This window comes from Echinops telfairi, unplaced genomic scaffold (genome assembly GCF_000313985.2).
Source record: "Echinops telfairi isolate 266 unplaced genomic scaffold, ASM31398v2 ScPeMD7_7457;HRSCAF=8495, whole genome shotgun sequence".
NCBI classification, from domain to species: Eukaryota; Metazoa; Chordata; class Mammalia; order Afrosoricida; family Tenrecidae; genus Echinops; species Echinops telfairi.
This window is the reverse complement of record NW_022111357.1, coordinates 16,569,562-16,592,534: the sequence shown is the minus strand read 5'-3', so window position 1 is coordinate 16,592,534 and position 22,973 is coordinate 16,569,562. Positions and strand designations below refer to the sequence as shown.

Sequence of the window (22,973 nt, the reverse complement as noted above, 5' to 3'; positions counted from 1 at the left end):
TTTTCTATTCAAGGACATAAGCAGTTATGCTCATCAGTTCATATAAAAAGTTATTTTTAAGTGAAATGATCCCATAGAAGTCTGTAGGGTTACACAGATGAAATTTTCAAATAATAGTTTGTAGTATTTGATCTACATGAAAGTTGTTTCCATGTTCACTAGAACCCTTTGCTATGAATCATATTTAAACAACCAAAGTAATTAGCACATATCCTGAAATTAGGCACAAGTCCAAAGAATTTTAGTAAGCTCTACCCATCCGTTTAGCCTGAAACTTTCCTTTTTTCTGCCTTTATATTCCCCCACTCTAAAGGAGCACTGGCGACACAGTGGTTGAGTGCTCACCTGTTAACTGAGAAGTTGCCAGTTCAAACCTACCAGCTGTTTCAGGAGAGATTATCATCGTCTACTTTTGTGATTGCAGCCTTGGAAACCCTAAAGAGTCACCGAGTCAGAATTAACTCCATAGTACATAGCAACATTGCCACTCTCTAGCATTCTTCACCCACCCACCTTTATTGTTTTACCTATTAGCCGTGGTTTCCCATTTTTCTTTTATATAGGAATATTTTGCAATAAAAAGCCCCACTGTATTACTATCATTTCCTCTCTTCTGTGTACCTTTTTATCACCATTTGATTTATTTTAATACAAAATTTGTAGTTAATGATTCCTACTCTCGTGGTATTTTTACTAGTTTGAGCCAAAGTGATTAAGAAAAATATCTTAATTCAGAGGGAAAATAAATGAGATTTCTATATGGATAAAATATAACTAAAATAGCAAAATTAAAGCATACCATTAATCAGCACGTCTGAATTGTGCTGGCAAAGATTACCATGGACTGCAAAAAGGACAAACAAATCTGTCTTGGAAGAAATAGCCAGAATGCACCTTAGAGGCAAGGATAGCAAGACTTCTTACTTACTTTGGATATGTTTTCAGAAGAGTCCAGTCCCTAGAGAAGGACATCATGCTTGGTAAAGTAGAGGAGCAGGAAGAAAACAAGAGAAAGACCCTCAACAAGATGGATTGATGTAGCGGCTGCAACAGCGGGATCCAGTATAGGAGCAAGTGTGAGGACTGCACAGGACTGGCAGTGTTTTGTTCTAGTTTCATTCAGTGTTTCATAGCAGAGGGTTGCTGTGAGTTGGAACCAACTCGGTAATGCCTACCAACAACAACCGATTTAGAGATGACTCTCAGAAACCCAACTCACTGACATCACGTTGATTCTGAACTCTTAGCAACCCTGTAAGACAGTAGAACGCCCCTATCAGTTTCTGAGGCTGTAAATCTTTACTGGAGCTGAAAGCCTCATCTTTCTCCTGTGGGGCATGTGGTGGGTTTGAACTGCTGATCTTAGAGTTTGCAGCCCAACTTGTAATCCACTATGCCACTAAGATTCCCTTGAATTAACAGTAAGGTTAATTAAAGATAATTTAAAACAATAAATGCTTTTCTCTGATTTGGAAGAAACAGGCATGCTTTTCCCCATGTAATTCCGGATTTGGAGGGACTATCACTGTAGTCTGTGATGGACCCCTTCAAGGGTCTCCTGTTGTTTTCCAATGCTGAATTGTGGATGACCCTCTGCTCTAGTGGGTGTTCAGACTAGCCTGTGGTGACAACTACTTATTCCTTCTTTCGATTTACAGGTATACTTGAGTTTTCTGTTCATGAGAGAATGTGTTAGACAGGGTTCTCTGGAGAAACAAAACCAGGACACTAATAAATTTATATATATATATTTATATAGATAGATAGATAACATAAATAAACAGTTAACTAATATATAAATCAGTACAAAGGCTCAGTGCAACTCACTGAGACAGTTGGTACACCAGCAGTCCTTCAAGTCTTGAGGACCGCAGGGTAGTCCTCTATGGAGCAATTCAGGCTATCCAGGCACAGGCAGCAAACAGCAAGAAAGTCACCAACAGTCCGCCAGATGACAGGGTCTGACAGGCCTCAGCTCAAGAGATGTACCTTCCAGCAGCGTGGTGAAGCAGGTCTTGAAGGAACCTCAAGTTACAGTGACACAGTCCACGGGTAGGCGTCACACAGATAGTGTAGCTTGCAAATGGAGGCACAGAACAAGCAAGGCAGCTGCACACTTGTCCAGTGATCAAAGCAAAAGAGTGAGAGGCGAGGCTTGCCAAGCTATTTATCTCTCCGCCCTTCAGCCAATCTCACGTGTGTTCATTGGCCATGTTGGCACAACAAACCTACTTATCATAGAGAATATCTTACAACCTGGTCCCTCACCCCTCAAAAAAATTGCTTTCAACTTATAATTTTTATCAAAAAGTATTCAAAGCAAATTTCCAGGAGTAAAGCAGCATGACTCCTTTAAAGGCAACTTTGTTCAGAAACGATAATCTTTTGGAGTTGGGACTTGTTATTTTTGCCAAGTATAATTGAGTCTGCTTTTAGAGTACTTGTGTACAACAAAACACTGCCTGGTCCTGCATCATCCTCACGAGTCCTTGTTATATTTGATCCCATTGTTGTAATCAATAGGTAATCTCACCGATGTTCTTCCTCTTTTTATCTGACCCCTACTTGACCAAGCATGATGCCTTTCTCCAGGGACTGGTCTCTCCTGACAATATGTCCACAGTACATGAAACAAAGTCTTACTATCCTTGCTTCTCAGGGGCATTCTGACTTCATTGTTCATCCTTTTGACAGTGGTATATTAAGTGTTCTTCACTAACTTAATCCAAATTATTCAATAAAATTAAAATTATTCAAATCAGTTTCTCTTTGGTCATCCTTATTTATTATCTAGGTTTAAGATACAGTACATTTGAAACAGTTAAAATTATTTTTTATTAGACACACCTTAGTCCTCAAAACTGACATCTTTGCTTTATAGCACTTTACCAAAGGTCTTTTAAAGCAAACTGGCCCAATGTAACATATTGATTTCTTGACTGTTGTTTTCATGGGTGTTGATTGTGGATCCCAGTCAAATGAAACCCTTGACATCTTCAGTCTTTTTATTATTATATCACTTATTGGTCCAGTTGTGAGATTTTTTTTTAATGTTGAGGTTTAATCCATATTGAAGGCTCTAGTTTTTTATCTTCATCAATAAGTGCTTCCAGTTCTCTTGGCTTTCAACAAGCAAGGTTTTGTCATCTGCATAGTTCAGCTTGTTAATGAGCCTTCCTCCAATCCTGATGCCTTATTTTTCTCCATTTAGTCCACTTTCTTGGATTATTTGTTCAGTGTGATGAAAGGGCCACAAACCTGACACACACCTTTCCTGGTTTTAAACCATGCAGTATTCCCTTGTTCTTTCTGTTCAAATGACTGCCTCTTGGTCTATGTATAGGTCCCCATTTGGAATCTTCATTCTTTCACAAAGTGAAGAGAGACCTATTCCCTGACTGTGTTTGGCCACTCTGCTTAAGGCCAGAGCTTTGTAATAAATCTAAGGGAAGTTACTGACCTTCTGTTAACAAAGCCTCCTTTGTTCATTAGAGGCATGTTTGCACTCTGTAATTTTGTTGTCATTTCCTTTTTCTATTTTTTTTTAATATTCTAAGGCTTTTATAAAATAAATGATCCCTAGATTGAGAAGTATGGTTCACACTTCAGTTTGACAGAGACTCGGGCAGGTGGGGGTAATGGGCAGGCATGAAGAAAGTCACCTGGCTGCTCTTCAGTAGGAGGGTTTACCATCCTGAAGTCATTGATAAGTCTATAAATTCCTCTTCAGACTCATGCAGCCTGAATGCAGGAAGATCACAGGCCAGTGAGTGGAAAGTCTTGTGGATCCAGTAGCGGTGGAAGCATCTCAGTGCTGGCAGGGATCTCCACATGGCTCCTCCAGCTCCAGGGCTTGAGCTCCATCAGCGTAGCTTCATGTGTCTCCTGATCTCGACAGCCAGGTCCACGCACAGCACAGGGAGAGAGGAGGGCGAGCCATTTTCTAAAATAATTCTTTAAATATAAAAGTAATCCCTTTTTTATAAGGCAAATATGAGTAATAATAATAACATGATTTTCATAACTTGGTTTTCTCCATTAAAAATGTTCTGGTGCTATTAACATACTGTTAAAAAGAAGATCTGTTATAGTTTGGTGGGCATGAAATACAATTGAGCAAAGAACTATTATAGTTGCTATTCATAGGTGTATAAGAAAAATGTACTCTTTGAGACTTTAGTATATATCTTGTTGAGCAAAAACTGTTAACTTCAAAAATTTTTTATTATATAATATTTTTATGAATACAATGAGAGAACTCTGTATACTTTAAATATCTTTTAAAACCTGTTAAGATGTAAGACATAGAATCAGAACTCAGACCCAGTAGTTAATGTCACTTATCACCAAAATGTAAACATATGGAGGGAGAGATTGAGAACTACGAAGTTTATTATGGACCCCAGATGCCTGTGCCTCCCTCACCTTGTCTCCTAATTGGATGATTGAGAATTGGTTGTAAATCTGATTCTAAAATGAACACTGTCTTTGACTTTAGAGCAGTGGTCTTCAACCTTCCTAATACCACAACTCTGTAATACAGTTCCTCATGTTGTGGTGACCCACCCCAACCATAAAATTATTTTCATTGCTACTTCATAACTGTAATTTTGCTACTGTTATGAATCAGGTGACCCCTATGAAAGGGTCGTTCAACCCCAAAAAGGGGTCCTGACCCACAGGTTTTGAGAACTGCTGCTTTAGGGCATGTTTGTCCTGTTTTATCACTTATCTCCAAGTAATATAATATGTATTTCCAATGGAGAGAATAAATATTTACAAGTTATTTAAGGGTGCAAAGCAGGTTTTTTTTTTAATAATAGTATTTATACATGTGTTTTAAAATCGCCCTGGAATGTCAGCTGAAACCACTAAATATGAGCCCCCAAAGTGTATGAAATGTGTGGTGTGCCACAACTTGAATGAGGCAGTAAGTAATTTAAATGAATATCAGGGCATGATTTCAAGGTATTACCCAAAGAGGAAACACCAAACTGTAATTTGTTAGTTATCTGCTTTTTCCTCTAAAAAAAAATATTTCCAACCCAGTGATAGGCTTTCTTAGTGGCCTGCAGTTGCATGACTCAAAATGTTTTCTTTGGAACACCTAATTGTAAATATATAGCCAGCCATAAGCCTTTTTTTCTGACAAAGGAAAATGAGGAAAGAGACGGGTGTCTGAGGCTGTAAATCTTTATGGGAACAGACAGCCTCATTTTTCTCCTTTGGAGCAGATGGTAGGTTTGAACTGCCCACCATCTGGCTTACCCAGTAGCACAACCAGGCCTCCTGTGACTCTCATTATAAAAAATGAAATAAAATTCATAAGGCCATTTTAAATGCCATGGCTAGTTTAAGCAGAAACAATGGGCTATTCCAGACATGACTTCAAACATATTTCTTCTGTTAAGTTGGAAATGGGAGGAGACTGGTCATAAAATTAGAGATGCTGAAAACAAATGGTTCAGATGAAAACTTGCTTATAAACAGTTTCAAGCTCACCCTGTCTCAGTTCTTTATGAGTATAGAATAAATTTGAAACATAATTGTGTTACCTTTTCAAAAGGGTGATTTGTAGCTACTGAAACATATTTTTACAATTGTATAATTCCTATTGCAGTTTTCTAAGGGATGTTCTTGACTGTCTTCCTGTCTGCCAAAAAGTTATAGTAAAAAGCTTGAACTAGTGTGCCAGTTTTAATAGATCTAAGAAAGCGATGGAATCCCTGAGTACAGACAGGGTAAGATCTTGACTGCTAATCAAATGATCAGAGGCTCAAGTTCACCCAAAGGCACCTTGAAAGAAAGGCACAGCACTACAGGTCTAAAAAAAATCAGCCACTGAAAACACTATAGATACAACTACTAATCTCGCCCTGCCCTGAGCAAAGAAGAGCAAAGAAAATCAAAGACGCATGGAAACAATTCGTCCAATGGACCATGTAATCATCATCAGTCTCCACAACCCTGGACCAGAAGAACTAAATGGTGCCCAGCTACTACCAACTCCTCTGAAAGGGATCACATTAGAAAGTCCTGGGTAAAGTGGGAGAAAAGTATGGAACAGACCTCAAAATTGTTTAAAATAAATAGCCCTGGAACCCCTTAACCTCCTTTTAGGCCTGGACATGAACTCACCCTCATGTCTCAATTTTGAACCAAATAGTAGGTCTATAAAGGGAACAGTAACATTAGTGAAGAGTGTACACCTTAGAAGAATCAACCATTTGAGGTCAAAGGGGCAGCATTTACCTAAAAAAGTTCTGAAAGGTTAGGAAAAGAGGAGGTCTGGAAACCGACAGGGAGACAGTGGCATAAGTGATATTACATTGTAGAGGTTACCATCAATGACATAAAATAAGACATTTTGAATGGAAAATGCTCTGTGAACCTCCACCCAATTCACAATAAAGCGTTTTTGTAAAAGAAAAAACTTAATGGCACACAGCAACAGTAACAAAAACCCTATAGAAACAGTTCTGCTTATTGATACACATGGGTTCACCAGAGTCAGAGTCCATTAATTACTAGTTAAGAATGTTTTAGAGATTAATGTTTTCAATCAGTTCACCACTCGCTGCTGTTAAGGATTTTAGCATACTTTACTTTTTCACTCTTTTTAAAAGTGATTTTATTGGCATATGCTTCACGCAACATACAATTTAATCACAGTAAGAAGAGTGTGTATGCTGGAGGCTGTCGCGGAGAAGAAGGACCCTGCTGTTCCAGAGACCCTTAAGAAAAAGCGAAGGAATTTCGCAGAACTGAAGATCAAACGCCTAAGAAAGAAGTTTGCCCAAAAGATGCTTCAAAAGGCAAGGAGGAAGCTGATCTACGAGAAAGCTAAGCACTATCACAAGGACTACAGGCAGATGGACAGAACTGAAATCCGAATGGCTCGGGTGGCGAGGAAAGCTGGCAACTTCTGTGTGCCTGGAGAGCCCACGCTGGCGTTTGTTCTCAGGAGCAGAGGTGTCAATGGTGTGAGCCCCCAGGTTCGACAAGTATTGCAGCTTCTTCGCCTTCGCCAGATTGTCACTGGCACCTGTGTAAAGCTGAACAAGGCTTCAATGAACAGGCTGAGGATTGTGGAGCCATCTATTACATGGAGGTACCCAAACCTGACGTCTGTGAATGAACTCATCTACAAGCGTGGTGATGGCAAAATCACTAAGAAGCGTGTTGCCTGACAGCTAACACTCTGATTGCACGGTCTCTTGGTCAATATGGCACCATCTGCATGGAGGATCAGATTCATGAGATCTATGCTGTTGGGAAATGCTTCAAAGACGCAAATAACTTCTTGTGGCCCTTCACATGATCTTCTCCACGAGGTGGGATGAAGAAAAAGCCCCCCCATTTCGTAGAAGGTGGAGATGCAGGCAACAGGGAAGACCAGATCAACAGGCTTATTAGAAGGATGAATTAAGATATCTATCTGCCATGATTATTTTTGTAATCTGGTTTCTTAATAAAACAGTGACTGCTTTGAAATGGGAAAAAAAAAGAGTGTGTAATCATCACCACAATTTCAGAACATTGTCTTCTTAAACTCATTAGCTCCCCATTACCTCCATCTTCCCCTACACTACCCCCAGGTAATAATCCAGTTACTGTCTCTATAGATTTATCTATTCTGGATTTCATATACAGAAAATTTTACCAAACAAAGAAGCAAACAAACAAACAAACAAAAAACAGCGAGTGAGCAAAACATAGAAAAAAGTCAACCCCCAAACTGAAAATACTAAAAACTTTAAAGTGTGTCAAAAAGGACATCAAATGATAAGATATTACCTTTTAACCTAACTACATAATCGACTTTACAGTGTACTTGGTTTTAAATGTTCTTTTAAGCATATTTTCCTCGTTACCTATGAGTACAATCTCAAGCTATAGGAACTAGAGATAAAATTTAATAAATTATTTAAATTTACTGGGTGCACATTTGTCCGTTGCTGCTGAATGGATAACAATGGAAACACAAAATCTATTTGCAGGGTCCACACATGGTTGAATTCCTTCTGAATATAGCCCAGGGAGGTGAACAGCCTTGCAAATGTGGCGAAGAGAGCTGATGGTGCCCGGCTATCAAAAGATATAGCATCTGGGGTCTTAAAATCTTGAAGGTAAACAAGCGGCCATCCAGCTCAGAAGCAACAAAGCCCACATGGAAGAAGCACACCAGCCGGTGCGATCACCAGGTGTCGAAGGGATCGGGTATCAGGCATCATCAGAACAAAAAATCTTATCATAGTGAATGATGGGGGGAGTGTGGAGTGGAGACCCAAAGCCCATTTGTAGGCCACTGGAGATCCCCTTGCAGAGGGGTCTCGGGGAGGAGACGAGCCAGTCAGGGTGTGATGTAGCAACGATTAAAAATACAACTTTCCTCTAGTTCCTAAATGCTTCTTCCCCGCCCCCACTATCATGACATGAATTCTACCTTGCAAGTCTGGCTAGACCAGAGGATGTACACTGGTACAGATAGGAACTGGAAACACAGGGAATCCAGGGCGGATGATCCCTTCAGGACCAGTAGTGTGAGTGGCGTTGGAAAGAGGGAACCGATTACAAGGAACTATATGTGACCTCCTCCTTCGGGGACAGACAACCGAAAAGTGGGTGAAGGGAGACGTTGGACAGGGCAAGATATGACAAAATAATAATTTATAAATTATCAAGGGCTCATGAGGGAAGGGGGAGCGGGGAGGGAGGGGAAAAATGAGGACCTAGTGCCAGGGGCTTAAGTGGAAAGGAAATGTTTTGAGAATGATGAGGGCAATGAATGTACAAATGTGCTTTACACAATTGATGTATGTATGGATTTTGATAATAGTTGTATGAGCCCCTAATAAAATGATTTTTTTTTTTAAGATTTTTTAAATCACCTCAAGCCAGTAGTTTCAGGGGTTCATCTTACCTCCAGTAGTGCCAGAAGACTGGAGTCTATGAGAACTTGAAATCCTGTTGTACATTTCCCCTGCTTTAATCAGGATTCTTCTGTAAAATCTTTGATCAAAATGTTTATTAATGATAACTGGGCACCATCCTAGGAGAAAGACCAAGCTTTCTACTTCCATATGGAGTTACAGTTTGGAAACCACAGGAGCAGTTCTGCCCTGTCTCAGGGTCCCTGTGAGTCAGCATCGACTCTGCATCAGTGAATTTGGTGGTATTTTTGGTTTCTTTTTGTGGCGGGGCACTAGCCAGTTCTTTTGGTCTCATAGCAGAGAAGGCAATTGTTCATAGAGACAACTAGCCACACATTTCATTTCCTTCTCCTACTCCTGATTATCCTGCTTTGTTGCTCCAGGTGAATAGAGAACAAGTGTACTTGACAAGCTTTTAAGGGCCTAAGGACTGCACAGTGACCTAGAAAGTAGACTAGAAGCACTAAACTAAGTATTACTCAAATTAACCAAGATGTTCCCAAAACCATGACCCCAACTACACTCCCAAGCCAAGAAACCAAACCCCATGAGATGTTTGGTTGTACATAGCAGCCTCAGTAACTGCCTTTTTAAAAGTTTTTGGTAAGAATGTATATTCTACAACATTTTCCAGATTATGATTTTCATGTGGGAAATAATAGATTTTTATCGTGGGGAATAAGCACTCGATTGCAGTTTGAACCTACCAGCTACTCTGTGAAAGCAAGGTGTAGTAGTCTGTTCCTGTACAGCCCCACAGTCATGGAAACCCTGGAGAGGAGGACTTCTTCCTGTAGGGCCACTATGAGTCAGAATTGACTCAGTGGCAAGGGATTTGGGTTTTAATGTTCAGGTTAGAAAGAATTTTTTTCTCTTGTGCATTGATGTATATGCTGGACTGATTTGTTGACTGTCATAAACTTGAAAGCTGCTGCTTTCCAGTGTACAAAGGAGTTCATTTGACTTTTCAATTATAAAAGCTATGTAGGTTTACTATAAAAAGAAAAATGGTGGGGGGGGGGAGCTGATACCAAGGGCTCATTAGAGAGTAAATGTCTAGAAAAGAATGATTGCAACATATGTACACATATGCTTGGTATACTTGATGTGTGGATTGTTATAAGAGTTGTAAGAGCCCCCAATAAAATGATCTTTTAATTTAAAATAAATAAAGAAATTTAAAACAAAAAATAAAAGAAACTAGACAAAGTAATCCATCAGTCTTACCATCACATGATATTTGCATTTTGGTTTATTGTGTTCCACTCCTTTGTCTGGTATATTTTAGCAGTTTAGAGAATGGTGTCATTAACTTATATACTATTTTTATCCTTTCTGGTACAACTGTTTCTCCATAATTAAATCCTCTAGAAACTTCATTTTTCCTTTGAAATAGATGTATAATATTGTTCATATCAAATTTTTTCCAGACCATTTTATTAGGACTGAATCCAGACATCATACCATTCCATAGTTCAGTCGTATCAGGCAATGTTGCACAATTGGAACCAAAATCCATTTCAAAACATTTTCTTCCTTCTTGAACTCCTTGCTATCAGCTCTCCGTTATTTCCCTGGCTGTACCCCCAGGAGCCCTTATTCTAGTAGTTGTCTCTATAGATGTCCCTGTCCTGGGTTTCATATACTGAACAACATAGAATAACAAAGAGTCAAGAAGGCTAACAACAATGACAAAATACAAGAGATAACCCCCAAAATGGTATGGGGTGAAATAAAAACCCACAAAAAATATTAAAAACCAGATCAAGCCCAAAGTGTATCAGAAGGGAGATAAGTGACAAGATTTTTACCATTCAAGTCAGATTTATCACTTTATTTATTTTTTTTCTTTTTTAAAAATTAATGAATCATTTTATTGGGGGCTTTTACAGCTGTTGTAGCAATCCATACATCAATTGTATCAAATACATTTGTACATATGTTTTTTGGTTTTTTTTAACATTTTATTAGGGGCTCATACAACTGTTATCCCAATCCATACACACATCAATTGTGTAAAGCGCATTTGTACATCGTTTCTCAAAGATTTATCACTTTAATGTACTATAGTTGTCTCTCAAATACTCTGTCTGGTAACCTGGTTATACCTATCCCTCAATTAGGGTTAGAGGGAAATCATCGGAGGCTTATCCTGCCCATGTATTTTGGGCTTCCACTGTCATCCATCTGCACACCAGAATCTCACAGTTTAAGCTCTGATACTATTCCCTCCTGTGAATTTGGATCATATCATTTATATATGTTAAATCACTGATGTGCTTCTTCTCAGTTGACATCTTACTTAGGTGGCTGCTTGTTTGGAAACAAGCCTTTAAGACCCCAGATGCTATTCTATCTGATAGCTGGGCACCATCTAATTTCATCACCACACTTTACTAAAACACCCATAATATCTTCAGTGTTTCCTTGTTTGTATCAAATTTTTATTTTATTTATGTCCTTTTTGTTGGTGCATGTCAGTCATTCTCAGCTGTTTACCATCCTAAATAACACTATCAGAAATAACATGCTTGGGCAGCTTCCAGCCAAGCTGTGTTTTCTAAACTTGTGTAAATGTTATAAAAACTCAGGCCTTTATTAAAGAAAATGGTCTTATATAATTTATATGAAATTGAAATTTTAAAAAATATTTAATGCATGGGCCTGGCCACTATTATTCTTACAAAATATACCTAGTTAGATAATAAAACAATGCGTGTCCAAAAGAATTTAATAATAGAGCAGTTCTTGTTTCATTAGTCCCCCTATACTCTCAGCTGGCCATAGACTCTTGAAAATACAATGGGGATTATGAAGGGAAAGCTTGGCCAGCTCCCTCTATATTATCATTTGATTTTTTGTGAGGACCCAACCCCATACATCCTTCATTTTTAGGACACTTGATGGGATGATGGTCTTATGATTTCCCTCTGGTGTCAACATCATGGTAGATTTAGGGAGAAAGAAAAGATGTTTACCTTTGGTCCTTTGCAGAAACAACTTATTCCCTCTACTATAAACTACTTTCTCTAGTATCCTTTATTAACACTTTATTAACACAGTTACGGGTATTGGTCTTCAATGGCTAAGAGACCTTTGTAAAGTGTTAAAAGACAAGAATGGGCTTTGCCATCTTCCTTGTCCCTCTGCTGCTGCAGCCATGAAGGTTGAGCTGTGTAGTTTCAGCAGGTACGATATTTACCCTGGACACAGGAGGCACCACGCCAGGACTGATGGAAAGATTTTCCAGTTTCTTCATGCAAAATGCAAATCAGCATCCTTTCCCAGAGGAGCCCTCGGCAGATAAACTGGACTGTTCTCTTCAGAAGGAAACCCCAAAAGGAATAATTGGAAGAAATTCAAAAGAACTCGCCATGCAGTGCAATTCCAGCGGGCCCTCGCCGGGCCATCTCCTGCAGATATAAAGGCCAAGAGGCATCGGAAACCTGAAGTGAGGAGGCCCAATGAGAACAGGCTCTCGGGGCTGCCAGGGAAGCAGACCGGGCGGAGCAAGCCTCTCAAGCCAGCAGTGGCTGCTGCCAAGGCCCCCGCAAAGGCAGCGCCTCGGCAAGATTGTGAGACCCGGGAACGTTTCCGCTTCCCAGATGGTGGAAAGCGCTGAGTTGGCAGATGAGACTTTCAAATAAAGATGCAACTATAAAAAATAAAATAAAGATGTCACTTTGTAGACCAAGAGGCACCTGATCCAAACCATAGTATTCTCAGTTGCTTTATATGCATGTAACAGCTGCATGGTAAATGAGGAAAACCATAGGAGATTGTATGCATTTGGGTTATGTTATTGACAAAGAATATTAAATATACCATGGACTGCCAGAAGAATGAATAAATCTTGGCAAAAGTGCAACAGAGTGACTCCTTGGAATTGAGGATGTCAAGACTTTGTCGCTAGGTATGTGATTAGGGACCAGTTCCTGAAAGGAACATTGTGCTGGGTAAAGTGGAGGGTCATTGAAAAATACCTCATGAGATGGATTGACACACTGACTGCAACAGTGGCCTTAAACATAGTAATTATGGGGCTGGTGAAGGAGGAAACAGTGTTTCGTTCCATTGTACATAGGGCTTGTTATGGGTCAAAATGGACCTGATGGCACCAAACAAGAACAACAACACAGGTAAATGGGACATATCCAAACTGAAACACACAAAGAAAAGCGGTCCAAGAAGGGAGGGGTGTGTGTGTGTGTGTGTGTGTGTGTGTGTGTGTGTGTGTGTGTGTAAGAATAGTTAGTTGAAATAGCAATAATGCTTTCTATGTTTAATGTTACATGTACGTAGAAAGGAAATAAATAGCAACAGTAGCACAAAGGGAAAAATAGGCGGAATTTAATAGTTACAAAGTTCTTATTCAGGAAGCAGTAAAAGAACTAATATAAGATAGATTAGAGTAAGTCAAGAAATGAAAACCTGTTAAATAATACATTTACTCCTCACGTTTTTACTATCATATTATCTGACATTTATGTCAAATTTACAACAATTATTGACAGTGCCTCTAAAGGTCCAGGCCTGCCCACACACAGCTGCAGCCACACCTTAGTCATATATGGAGACCTAAGCTGGGTCACAAAAAGGACGTCAGCTCACTAGCCACATACGCTTTCTTCCATTTGTCCTCAAAGTTTCAGTTTGGCCATGAGGAGTCAGAGCAACAGTGTGATGATACAAGGTCACAGAAGAGTACAGAGAGGCCAGAGGAGACTGTAGAGGTGCTGAGGTCAGTGCAAAGGGAGCCTGCGCCAGTCTGCAGTGTCAAGGTGGATGGAGTATGAGGTGGGTCCCTGCCCTTCATAACTCCCAACCCTCACAGGCCCTGTGGTTGTGGAAAACCAGGGTACTCCTCCCAAGATGTACACCAGTGCCAAATACAGCATAGCCCTCAACTCATATAGCGGTGATTTTGCTTAAAAACTTGTCTTTGGAACATAATCATGTCAGTGAGGAGTTGATGCACCAAAAATGGTAGACCCAACTATATCAGTAAAGATGTGAATGTAAATAGACTAAACACTTCAATTAAAGGTTAATGATTGTCTGCTTATTTGCGCATTTAGTAGTTGCTGAGACAGTGTATGTTTTGTTGTGTATTTTCACCCAAATTAAAAACAAACAAACAACCGTAAGTCACTGATCATCAAACCAAATAGAAAAACATCAAGGCAAACGTGTTACTAGAATGCTAGAGGATATTTTGTGATGTTAAAACGGTCAAGTCAACTGGACAATATAATAACCATACATTTGTATCCATGTGTACCTAATAACATAGCTTCAAAGTACATAAAGCAAAGTTGAGAGAACTAACCGCAGAGAACCAAGTCCGCTTTCATTGCTGGAGATGTTAACCATACCTCTCAGTAATCGACAAGCAAATCACAAGAATGTTAATTATTTGTATCACATGATTAATCACCTTGACCTACTTGGCATATATAAAATACTACACCTAACAACTGCAAACTACTTTCTCTTCAAGCACACAGAGAACATGTTAGTTTCCTTAGTTGCCGTGGGTTTTTCAAGGCTGTGACCTTTTAGAAGTCAATCATCAGGCCTGTTTTTGAAGGCACCCTCTGGATGTGTTGCGCCACCAACCTTTGGACTAACAGTCAAGCGTTTCCCTGTTTGCACCCCAGGGACTCTGCACATGAGAGATGTTACTGTTATTGTTGTCGTTAGGTGCCTCAGGTCGGTCCCCACACATAACAGCCCTATGCACAATGTACAAAACACTGCACAGTCCTGTGCCCTCCTCACAATTGTTCCTGTGTCTGAGCACTTTGTGGCAGCCACTGTATCAGGCCATCTCTTTGAGGGTCTCTCTCTCTTATGGTGCCCCTCCACTTTACCACGTATGATGTCCTTCTCCAGAGATTGGTGTCTCCTCACAATTGTCCAAAATATGTAAGACAAAGCCTTGCCATTCTGCCTCTAAGGAGCTCTGTGGCTTTACCTCTTCCAAGGCGGATCTTTGTATTCTTTTAGCAGTCCATATTTTCAATATTTTTAACCAGCTCCACAATTCACATCCACCACTTTTTCATCACTCTTCCTTATTTAATGTCAAACTTTTACATGCATATGGGGCAGTGGAAAACACTCTGGGTTGGGTCAAGCACACCTTAGTCCTCAAAGTAACGTCTTTGCCCTTCAATACTCTAAAGAGGTCTTGTGCAGTAGATTGACTTACTGCAACTCTTGACTGTTACTTCCATAAATGTTGGTTGGGGGTCCAAGAAAAACAAAATCCTTGACAACTTTGATCTTTTCTCCTTTTATCATGATCCGACCTATTGGGCCAGTTGTAAGGATTTTGTCTTCTTTACGTTGAGTTGTAATCCACATTGAAGACTGCAATCCTTGAGCTTCATCAGCAAGTGCTTCCAGTCTTCCCTTTCAGCAAGCATGATTGTGTCAACTGGATTTGTCAGGTTGTGAATTAGCCTTCGTCCAATCCTGATGTCACATTCTTCTTCATATAATGTAACTTCTTTGTTGATTTGCTCAGCATACACATTGAATAAGTATAGTGACAGGATACAACCTGGCGCATGCCTTTGCTGATTTTAAACCATGCAGCATGCTCTTGTGCTGTGTGCACAACTGCCTCTTGATCCATGTACAAGTTGTACATGAGCAAAATGAAGTATTCAGCAACTCCTATTCTTCTCAAGGTTATCCATAGTTTGTTATGATCTATGCAGTTGAATGCTTTGGCATAGTCTATAAAACACAAACATCTTTCTTGTATTCTCTGCTTTTGGCTAAGATCCAGCTGACATCAGCAATGTTTCATATCCTCTTCCGAATCTGGCCTGAACCTCTGGCAGCTCCTGGTCAACAAACATCTGCGAGCGTTGGTGAATGATCTTCAGCAAGATTTTGTTTGCACGTTACATCAGTGATATTGTTCTATGGTTTGAGCATTCTGCTGAGTTACCTTTCTTGGGAATGGGTACAAATATAGATCTCTTCCAGTCAGTTTGCCAAGTAACTATCTTCCAAATTTCTTGGCATAGATGAGTAAGTGCTTCATCAGCTTGTGGAAACATTTCAGTCGTTATTCCATCAGTTCCTGGAGTCTTGTTTTTAGCTAATGTTCTCAGTACAGCTTAAACTTCTTCCTTCAGCCCCATTGGTTTGTGCTCATATACTGCGTCCTGAAATGGTTGAATGTGGATTAGTTCTTTTTGGTATAGTGAATCTGTGTATTTTTTCCGTCTTCATTTGATGCTCCCTGCATCATTCGTTATTTCATCCACAGAATCTTTCAATATTGTAACTTGATGCTTGAATTTCTTCTTGAGTTCTCTCAGTTTAAGATATGCTTGAGCATGTTCCTTTTTGTTTTTTTAACCCTAGGTCTTGGCTCATTTCATTATAATATTTTAGTTTGTCTTCTTGAGCTGCCCCTTATTTTTTCCTGTCTTTTAATGGCTTTTTGCTTTCTTCATGAATGATGTTCTTGATGTCCTCCCACAACTTATTGCGTCTTTTGTCATTAATTTTCAGTGAAGCAAATCTGTTCATGAGATATTCTCGAAACTCATGTAAGATAGACTCAAAGTTGTGTTTTGGCTCCCATGGACTTGTTTTAATTTTCTTTAGTTTTAACCTGAACTTACATATGAGCAAATGATGGTCAGCCCTGGCCTGATTTTAGCTGCTGATAATTGAGCTTCTCCAGCATTTATTCCCACAGATGTAATCAATTTGATGTCTGTGTATTCCATTTGGGGAAATTCACGTGTGGTCACCCTTTGTGTTGTTGAAAGGTGTTTGTTATGAACAAGTCATTGGTCTTGAAAAATTCTATCATGCCATCTCCAGCTTTGTTTCTATCACCAAAACCATATTTTCCAACTACTGTTCCTTTCTTCGTTACTAGCTTTGTGGTTGGTGCATAAATTTGAATAATAGTTGTATTCATTGGATTTCCCAAAGGCAGATAAGAACAATCCTATCACAGACAGCATTGTACTTCTTGATTGATTTTGCAATGTCCTTTTTTGACAATGTATGCCATGCCATTCCTCTTGATTATATTATTCCTGGTATAGTAAATTATATGATTTTCCGATTCAAAATGGCTAATATCAGTTCATTTCAGCTCACAATGCCTAGGACATTGATCTTTGGGCATCCATTTCATTTTTTTTTAATCACTTTATTAGGGGCTCGTACAACTCTTATCATAATCTATACATACATCCACTGTGTCAAGCACATTTGTACATTTGTTGCCATCATCATTGTCAAAACATTTGCTTTCTACTTGAGCCCTTGGTATCAGCTCCTCATTTTTCCCCTCCCTCCCCGCTTCATGTCTCATGAACCCTTGATAATTTATAAATTATTTTGTCATATCTTACACTGTCCAATGTCTCCCTTCACCCACTTTTCTGTTGTCTGTCCCCCAGGGAGGAAGTTATATGTAGATCCTTGTAATTGGTTCCCCTTTTCCTCCCCACCCTCCCTCCACCCTCCCAGTATTGCCACTCTCAGCACTGGTCCTAAAGGGATCATCTGTCCTGGATTCCCTGTGTTTCCAGTTCCTATCTGCACCAGTGTACATCCTCTGGTCTAGCCAGATTTGTAAGGTAGAATTAGGATCATGATAGTGAGTGGGGCGGGAGGCTACACTTAAGAACTAGAGGAAAGTTGTATGTTTCATCATTACTACACTGCACCCTGACTGGTTCGTCTCCTCCCCGTAACCCTACTGTAAGGGGATGTGTCCTGTTCCTTACAGATGGGCTTTGGGTCTCCATGCTGCACCCCCCCTCATTCACAATGATAGGATTTTTGTTCTTTGATGCCTGATACCTGAGCCCTTCGACACTCGTGATCACACAGGCTGGTGTGCTTCTCGTGTGGGCTTTGTTGCTTATGCATCCATTTCGTTTTTGATGACTTCCAGTTTTCCTTGATTCATGGTTCACACATTTCAAATTCTGACCATTAACAGATGTTTGCAGCTGTTTTTCTCTGCCTTGAGTCATGCCCCATCAGCAAATGAAGATCCTGAAGGCTCCACTCCCACAGGCTTTACCAGACTAATATCACGATTTGCTTGTATTCAGTGACTGGAGTTTTCTACATAAAGAAAAAGGAGGACTATTCTAAACCATGGATGTGACTGTGGACACAGTCGTTTATATCATAAACTGTTTTCTTTAAAGCTAACCTGTTTTTAGTTTCTAGTGGCATTCTATAATTAGGAGAATGCTGTCTTAATTAAAGCACCTACTCTTAAAATCTTCAGTGTAAAGAAGACCAAAATCTCACAACTGGCCCAACAGGTAACACCATGATAATTGGAGTAACGATGGGAGCTGTCGAGGCTTTCATTTGCTTGGATCCACCATCAGTGCTCAGGGAAGCAGCACTGAAGAGATCAGATGACACATTGCACTGGGTAAATCTGCTGCACAAGACCTCTTTAGAGGGTTCAAGAGCAAGGATATTACTTTGAGGACTAAGGTGTACCTGACCCAAGCCATGGTATTTTCTATTTTATCATCTGTATATGGACATTGAATAAGGAAGAATGAAGAAGAATCTATACATTTGAATTATTTTTCTGATAGAGAATATTGAACATGGCAAAAGAACAAACAAATTTGTCTTGGAAGAAGTACAGCCAGAAAGCTTGTTAGAGGCAAGAATGGCAAGGCTTCATCTTACATACTTTGGACATGTTTTCAGGAGACACCAGTCCTTGGAGACGGACATTATCCTTGGAGTAAGTGCTTTAAAGTAGAGAGGCAGCAACAAAGAAGGCCCTCAACAAGATATCTTTACATAGTGGCTGCCACAGTGGGATCTGGCTTAGGAACATTTGTGAAGAGGGTGCAGGACCAAGCAGTGTTGTCGTGCATAGGGTCACTGAGGTTCGGAACTGACTCGATGGCACCTAAACAGTCTTAAACTCAGAACAGCATATTCATGAGGACCTAATGTCGGGGGTTTAAGTGGAGAGAAAATGTTTTGAGAATGATGTACAAATGCGCTTTACACAATTGATGTGTGTATGGATTGCGATAACAGTTGTATGAGCCCCTAATAGAATGTTTAAAAAAAATTAAACACTTATGTTATCAAAAATAAATAAATAAATAAGTAAATAAATAAAAGACAATGAATAGCAGGCTGGCTCAGAAAACAAAAAACAAACAAACTGCATATTCTCCCAAGTGCTGTTTTTGGGAAGCTATCCCAGGGTACCACCGAGGGAAATTTTTATGGCAGTGTTCTAATGTCTCTGGCAAATAAACATTTTTAATAATGGTCCAATGCTATAATCAAATACTAGAGCAGCGCTTCTCAACCTGTGGGTCTCGACCCCTTTGGGGTCGAACGACCCTTTCACGGGAGTTGCCCGATTCATAACAGTAGCAAAATGACAGCTGTGAAGTAGCAACAAAAATAATTTTATGGTTGGGGAATCACCACAACACAAGGAACTGTATTAAAGGGTCACAGCATTAGGAAGGTTGAGAACCACCGTCCTAGAGCATTTCACTTAATAGAAGCAAAATAGTTGATACCCAAGTAGGCAATGCCCTCAAATAAGTGATGCAACTGGAATAAAAAGAATCGCTGCCCTTTCCTCAAAATACTGTACTTTTAGTAACCAAGAACCTTGTCTAACCTGCCTTCGTGGCACGGAAAACTAATGTGTCAGCAGTCTTTGCTGCAGGCCCTCTGGTAATTATGCTGGTGGAAATCGAAATATCACCAAGTTTCATTAGACTGATCTTTTAAAAAAATTGAATTGGTAACTGTTTCTAAAAATACATCAGTATTCTCAATTTTGTATTTTCTCATAGGAAAAATATTTACAGCCAGAAATCAAGTTGTTGTGTTTGGGTTTTTATTTTAAGTGCATCTCGTACCCCTTTTACCTCTCCAAATAGGTGTTCTTTGCTTCAGATATTAAATGATTTACAGTGACTGTTAACTTCTCACATGCTGTAACATAGTCTGTGATTCTTGGTGTTTTACTGTGCAGCAGAGGTCCCACTGTTATTCCACATGACTCTCTTTTCTTCCCCTCTAGACTTCTCCAGAAAGCCCTGGGACAGTAGGTGGGGTGCCAACTGTATTGTGTTGCCTTCCTGCTTTTTTATGTTGTTGCCTTCCTGCCTTTTTTTTTTTTCCCCTCTCTCGGCTGCTCCTTTCTCTGCTAACTAACTAATCCCTGCATGTATGGACTTAATGAAGGGCTCCTGGCCTTTCATTTCAATCCTGTAAATTCATGTGTCAGCTATGTTTTTGTTGTTTCTTGTTTCGTTTTTGTCACATCCGTCAGGACTTGTCCCTAATGCAATACTATGATTGACAAACTTTGGAATGTCACCTCTACTTTCTGTAAAAGTATCTTTCCATTTTAAAATGTTCCACCCTCCTATCCCAACCAAGTCCATTGTTCCCACCCTGTTCCCTGGTCCTTTTTGTGAAACAATAAAATAATCTAGTTAAACAGATTCCAGTTAGGCATTAACCCTTAAGTTGCTACCCTCCAAGAATAGTGATTACTCAGGAATGGTAGAATTCCTGCTTCAGGGACACAGGGGGGGCGTGAGCACTATGGGCAGTCCCCCAGATCTAGAGGAGGAGAATGGCAACATTAGATCATCCCATGTGTGTTAGGAAAACATTCTTTTGGTGAGATGCTTTTAAAAGATTTGACCTGGTTCTAACTGTCTCACTGAATATTTTCCCAAAAGTATCAGTCTGGTTTGGTTCCTTTTTCTCCCTTAGTGATTTATCTGTTGGGACATTGATGTTTGGTGTCCATGTGATGTCAAGGAGTCTGACGGTCTGCATGATTGTTTATCATTGCTCTGACCCTTTCCACCCACCACAGGAAGAGGGGAAGGGACCTTTTAGAGATGTTGCTGAAATAATACATTGGCTTTTCTCTTTCTTCTCACCATATAACAGAAGAAGCAGGCCAGCTCCCTGCAGACTCAGCTATGGGCATGGACAGTGTGGAAGCGGGAGACATAACCCCTCCCACCAAAAGGAAGAGCAAGTTCTCAGGCTTTGGCAAGATCTTCAAACCCTGGAAGTGGCGGAAAAAAAAAAGTAGTGATAAGTTTAAAGAGACATCAGAAGGTAAAATATTAAGATTTAAACATACTTTTTTTTATTTAAACATAATTTTTAAGTATGCCTAACTTTTTCATTCTCTTCTCTAACTCCCTAATTAAAAAGGAAATTAATATTTCAGAATGAACAACCAAATGGCAACTCATTATGTAGCTTTGTTCCCAGATTGGCGTTTTTATTGGAATGAAAGTCTTATCTATGGGGTTCCTGATTTAAAAGCCGTAAATCAAAGACGCTGCTTCTTTCAGTCTGCCCACTTGGCACCCACACATCATTTAGAAATGCCTTCTTATTGAAATGTAAAAGAAAGAGTTTACAATTTTGCAAAGATAACCCTTTTTGGAAATAATACTCTTCCAATAGTGCAGAATATGAAAGAAATATTTTTAATTTGAAATTTTTCCCCTGATTTTGTTTTGATTTCTGTCTGTCCTAAGAATAGAAATTTCAACTAATTTATTTTTTTACCTATGAAGTTAGAATGTTGAGTAAAATTAACCTTTTATTGCCACATTTCTGAGTACTGTTTTCCAAACTAATGTTAGTTTTAGAGCGAAAGATTTCTATGCGAAAACCAAGAGAAGAGCTGATTAAAAGAGGGGTTCTATTGGAAGACTCCGAGCAAGGTGAGTTTGCAAATGAATAGCATATAATGCCTCTTTTTTTTTTAATCCTCTTTTTGTGCACTTGGTGTGTGATCAGTCTGGATTAGGTATCAAATCTTTCTTTTTCTATTTTCCCCACTTTTTTTTTCCTGGTTGTTGGCTCTTTTGCTATTGTAGTGATTTTTTTTTATTTTTTTTTTTTATATTCACCTTTTCCTCCAGTGTCTACATCTCCTGGCTCTGATCTTCTGGGCAACTGAATGCTTGGGGAAGGAGCCCAGGGGCAAACATTCCCTGTCTTCCTGTATGTTCTTAGCTTCGTGCCAACTGCAGGATATGTTGTTTTCTTTTAAAAAATCCAATATTGTATTTATCTGCTGCCCCAGTCTTTTTTCTATCTATTGTATATGTTATATTTTGCTATTTCAACCTTTATTGTTGGTTTAATATTGCCAGGACTTGCTCCACTGTATGACTTTTATGAAGCAGCTTATCATAAAAGTAGTACATTGGTGCATTTCATTTTCTTTTGGAGGATAGTCCTACTTCATAGCCCAAGCAATCCCAGTATGCTAAAACTGTCTAGGGTCCTTTTAGTGAAAGAATAAAACTATCTAATAAGCAAATGCAAGTAGAGCATTAACACTTAATGCACAAACAGATGGAATATGATCTCTTTAGATTTTGAACCATGTGAATGCATTGCTTGCTCACAAAATTAAACAGTATAACACTATATTAAAAGCAGGAAAAAGATTAAAAGAAATATTCCAAAAAAGTGTTGCTTACTTCTAGAGATTGCTATGGAAATGTGACGGAGTCCTTCTTACAGTTTCTGGCATGTCTGCGTGATTAGTAATGAGCATGTTTAACTTCTGCTTTTGGGTAATGTCTTAATGAGCAAAATATGAGTGCGCTGAGTTTAAAAAAAAACAAAAACCAAAAACGTCAGAGATGTTAGGAGGTGAAAAATATCCTTTTTCAGGATATTGAGTGATGAAAAGCTCCAGCTGCCCCAAAGTTTCTCTAACGAGGCAAATTTCTCTTTTTAAAAAAATCATTTTATTAGGGCTCATACAACTCTTATCACAATCCACATATGCATCAATTGTGTCAAGCACATTTGTACATTCATTGTCCTCATTATTCTCAAAGCATTTGATCTCCACCTAAGCCCCTTGCATCAGCTCCTCGTTTTCCCCTCTCCCCACTCTCTCATGAACCCTTGATAATTTATAAATTATTATTTTGTCATATCTTACACTGTCCGACATCTCCCTTCACCCACCTTTCT

At 39.4% G+C, this 22,973-nt stretch overlaps 1 protein-coding gene and 1 pseudogene across 4 annotated transcripts in view; both read left to right on the top strand.

Moving 5' to 3' along the window:
- The window catches only part of PHACTR4 (phosphatase and actin regulator 4), an 85,997-nt gene that overhangs the window by 39,416 nt on the left and 23,608 nt on the right, over positions 1–22,973 (top strand). For 3 of the 4 annotated variants that reach the window (XM_045299066.1, XM_045299068.1, XM_045299065.1), the window contains exons 2-3: positions 20,907–21,080; positions 21,620–21,700. In XM_045299066.1, coding sequence (XP_045155001.1) covers positions 20,907–21,080; positions 21,620–21,700 — 255 coding nt within the window. Of the gene's footprint in view, positions 1–20,019; positions 20,048–20,906; positions 21,081–21,619; positions 21,701–22,973 lie in introns of all 4 variants that reach the window. The other variant, XM_045299067.1, reaches the window with a different exon arrangement.
- On the top strand, positions 6,699–7,429 carry LOC101645210 (annotated as a pseudogene).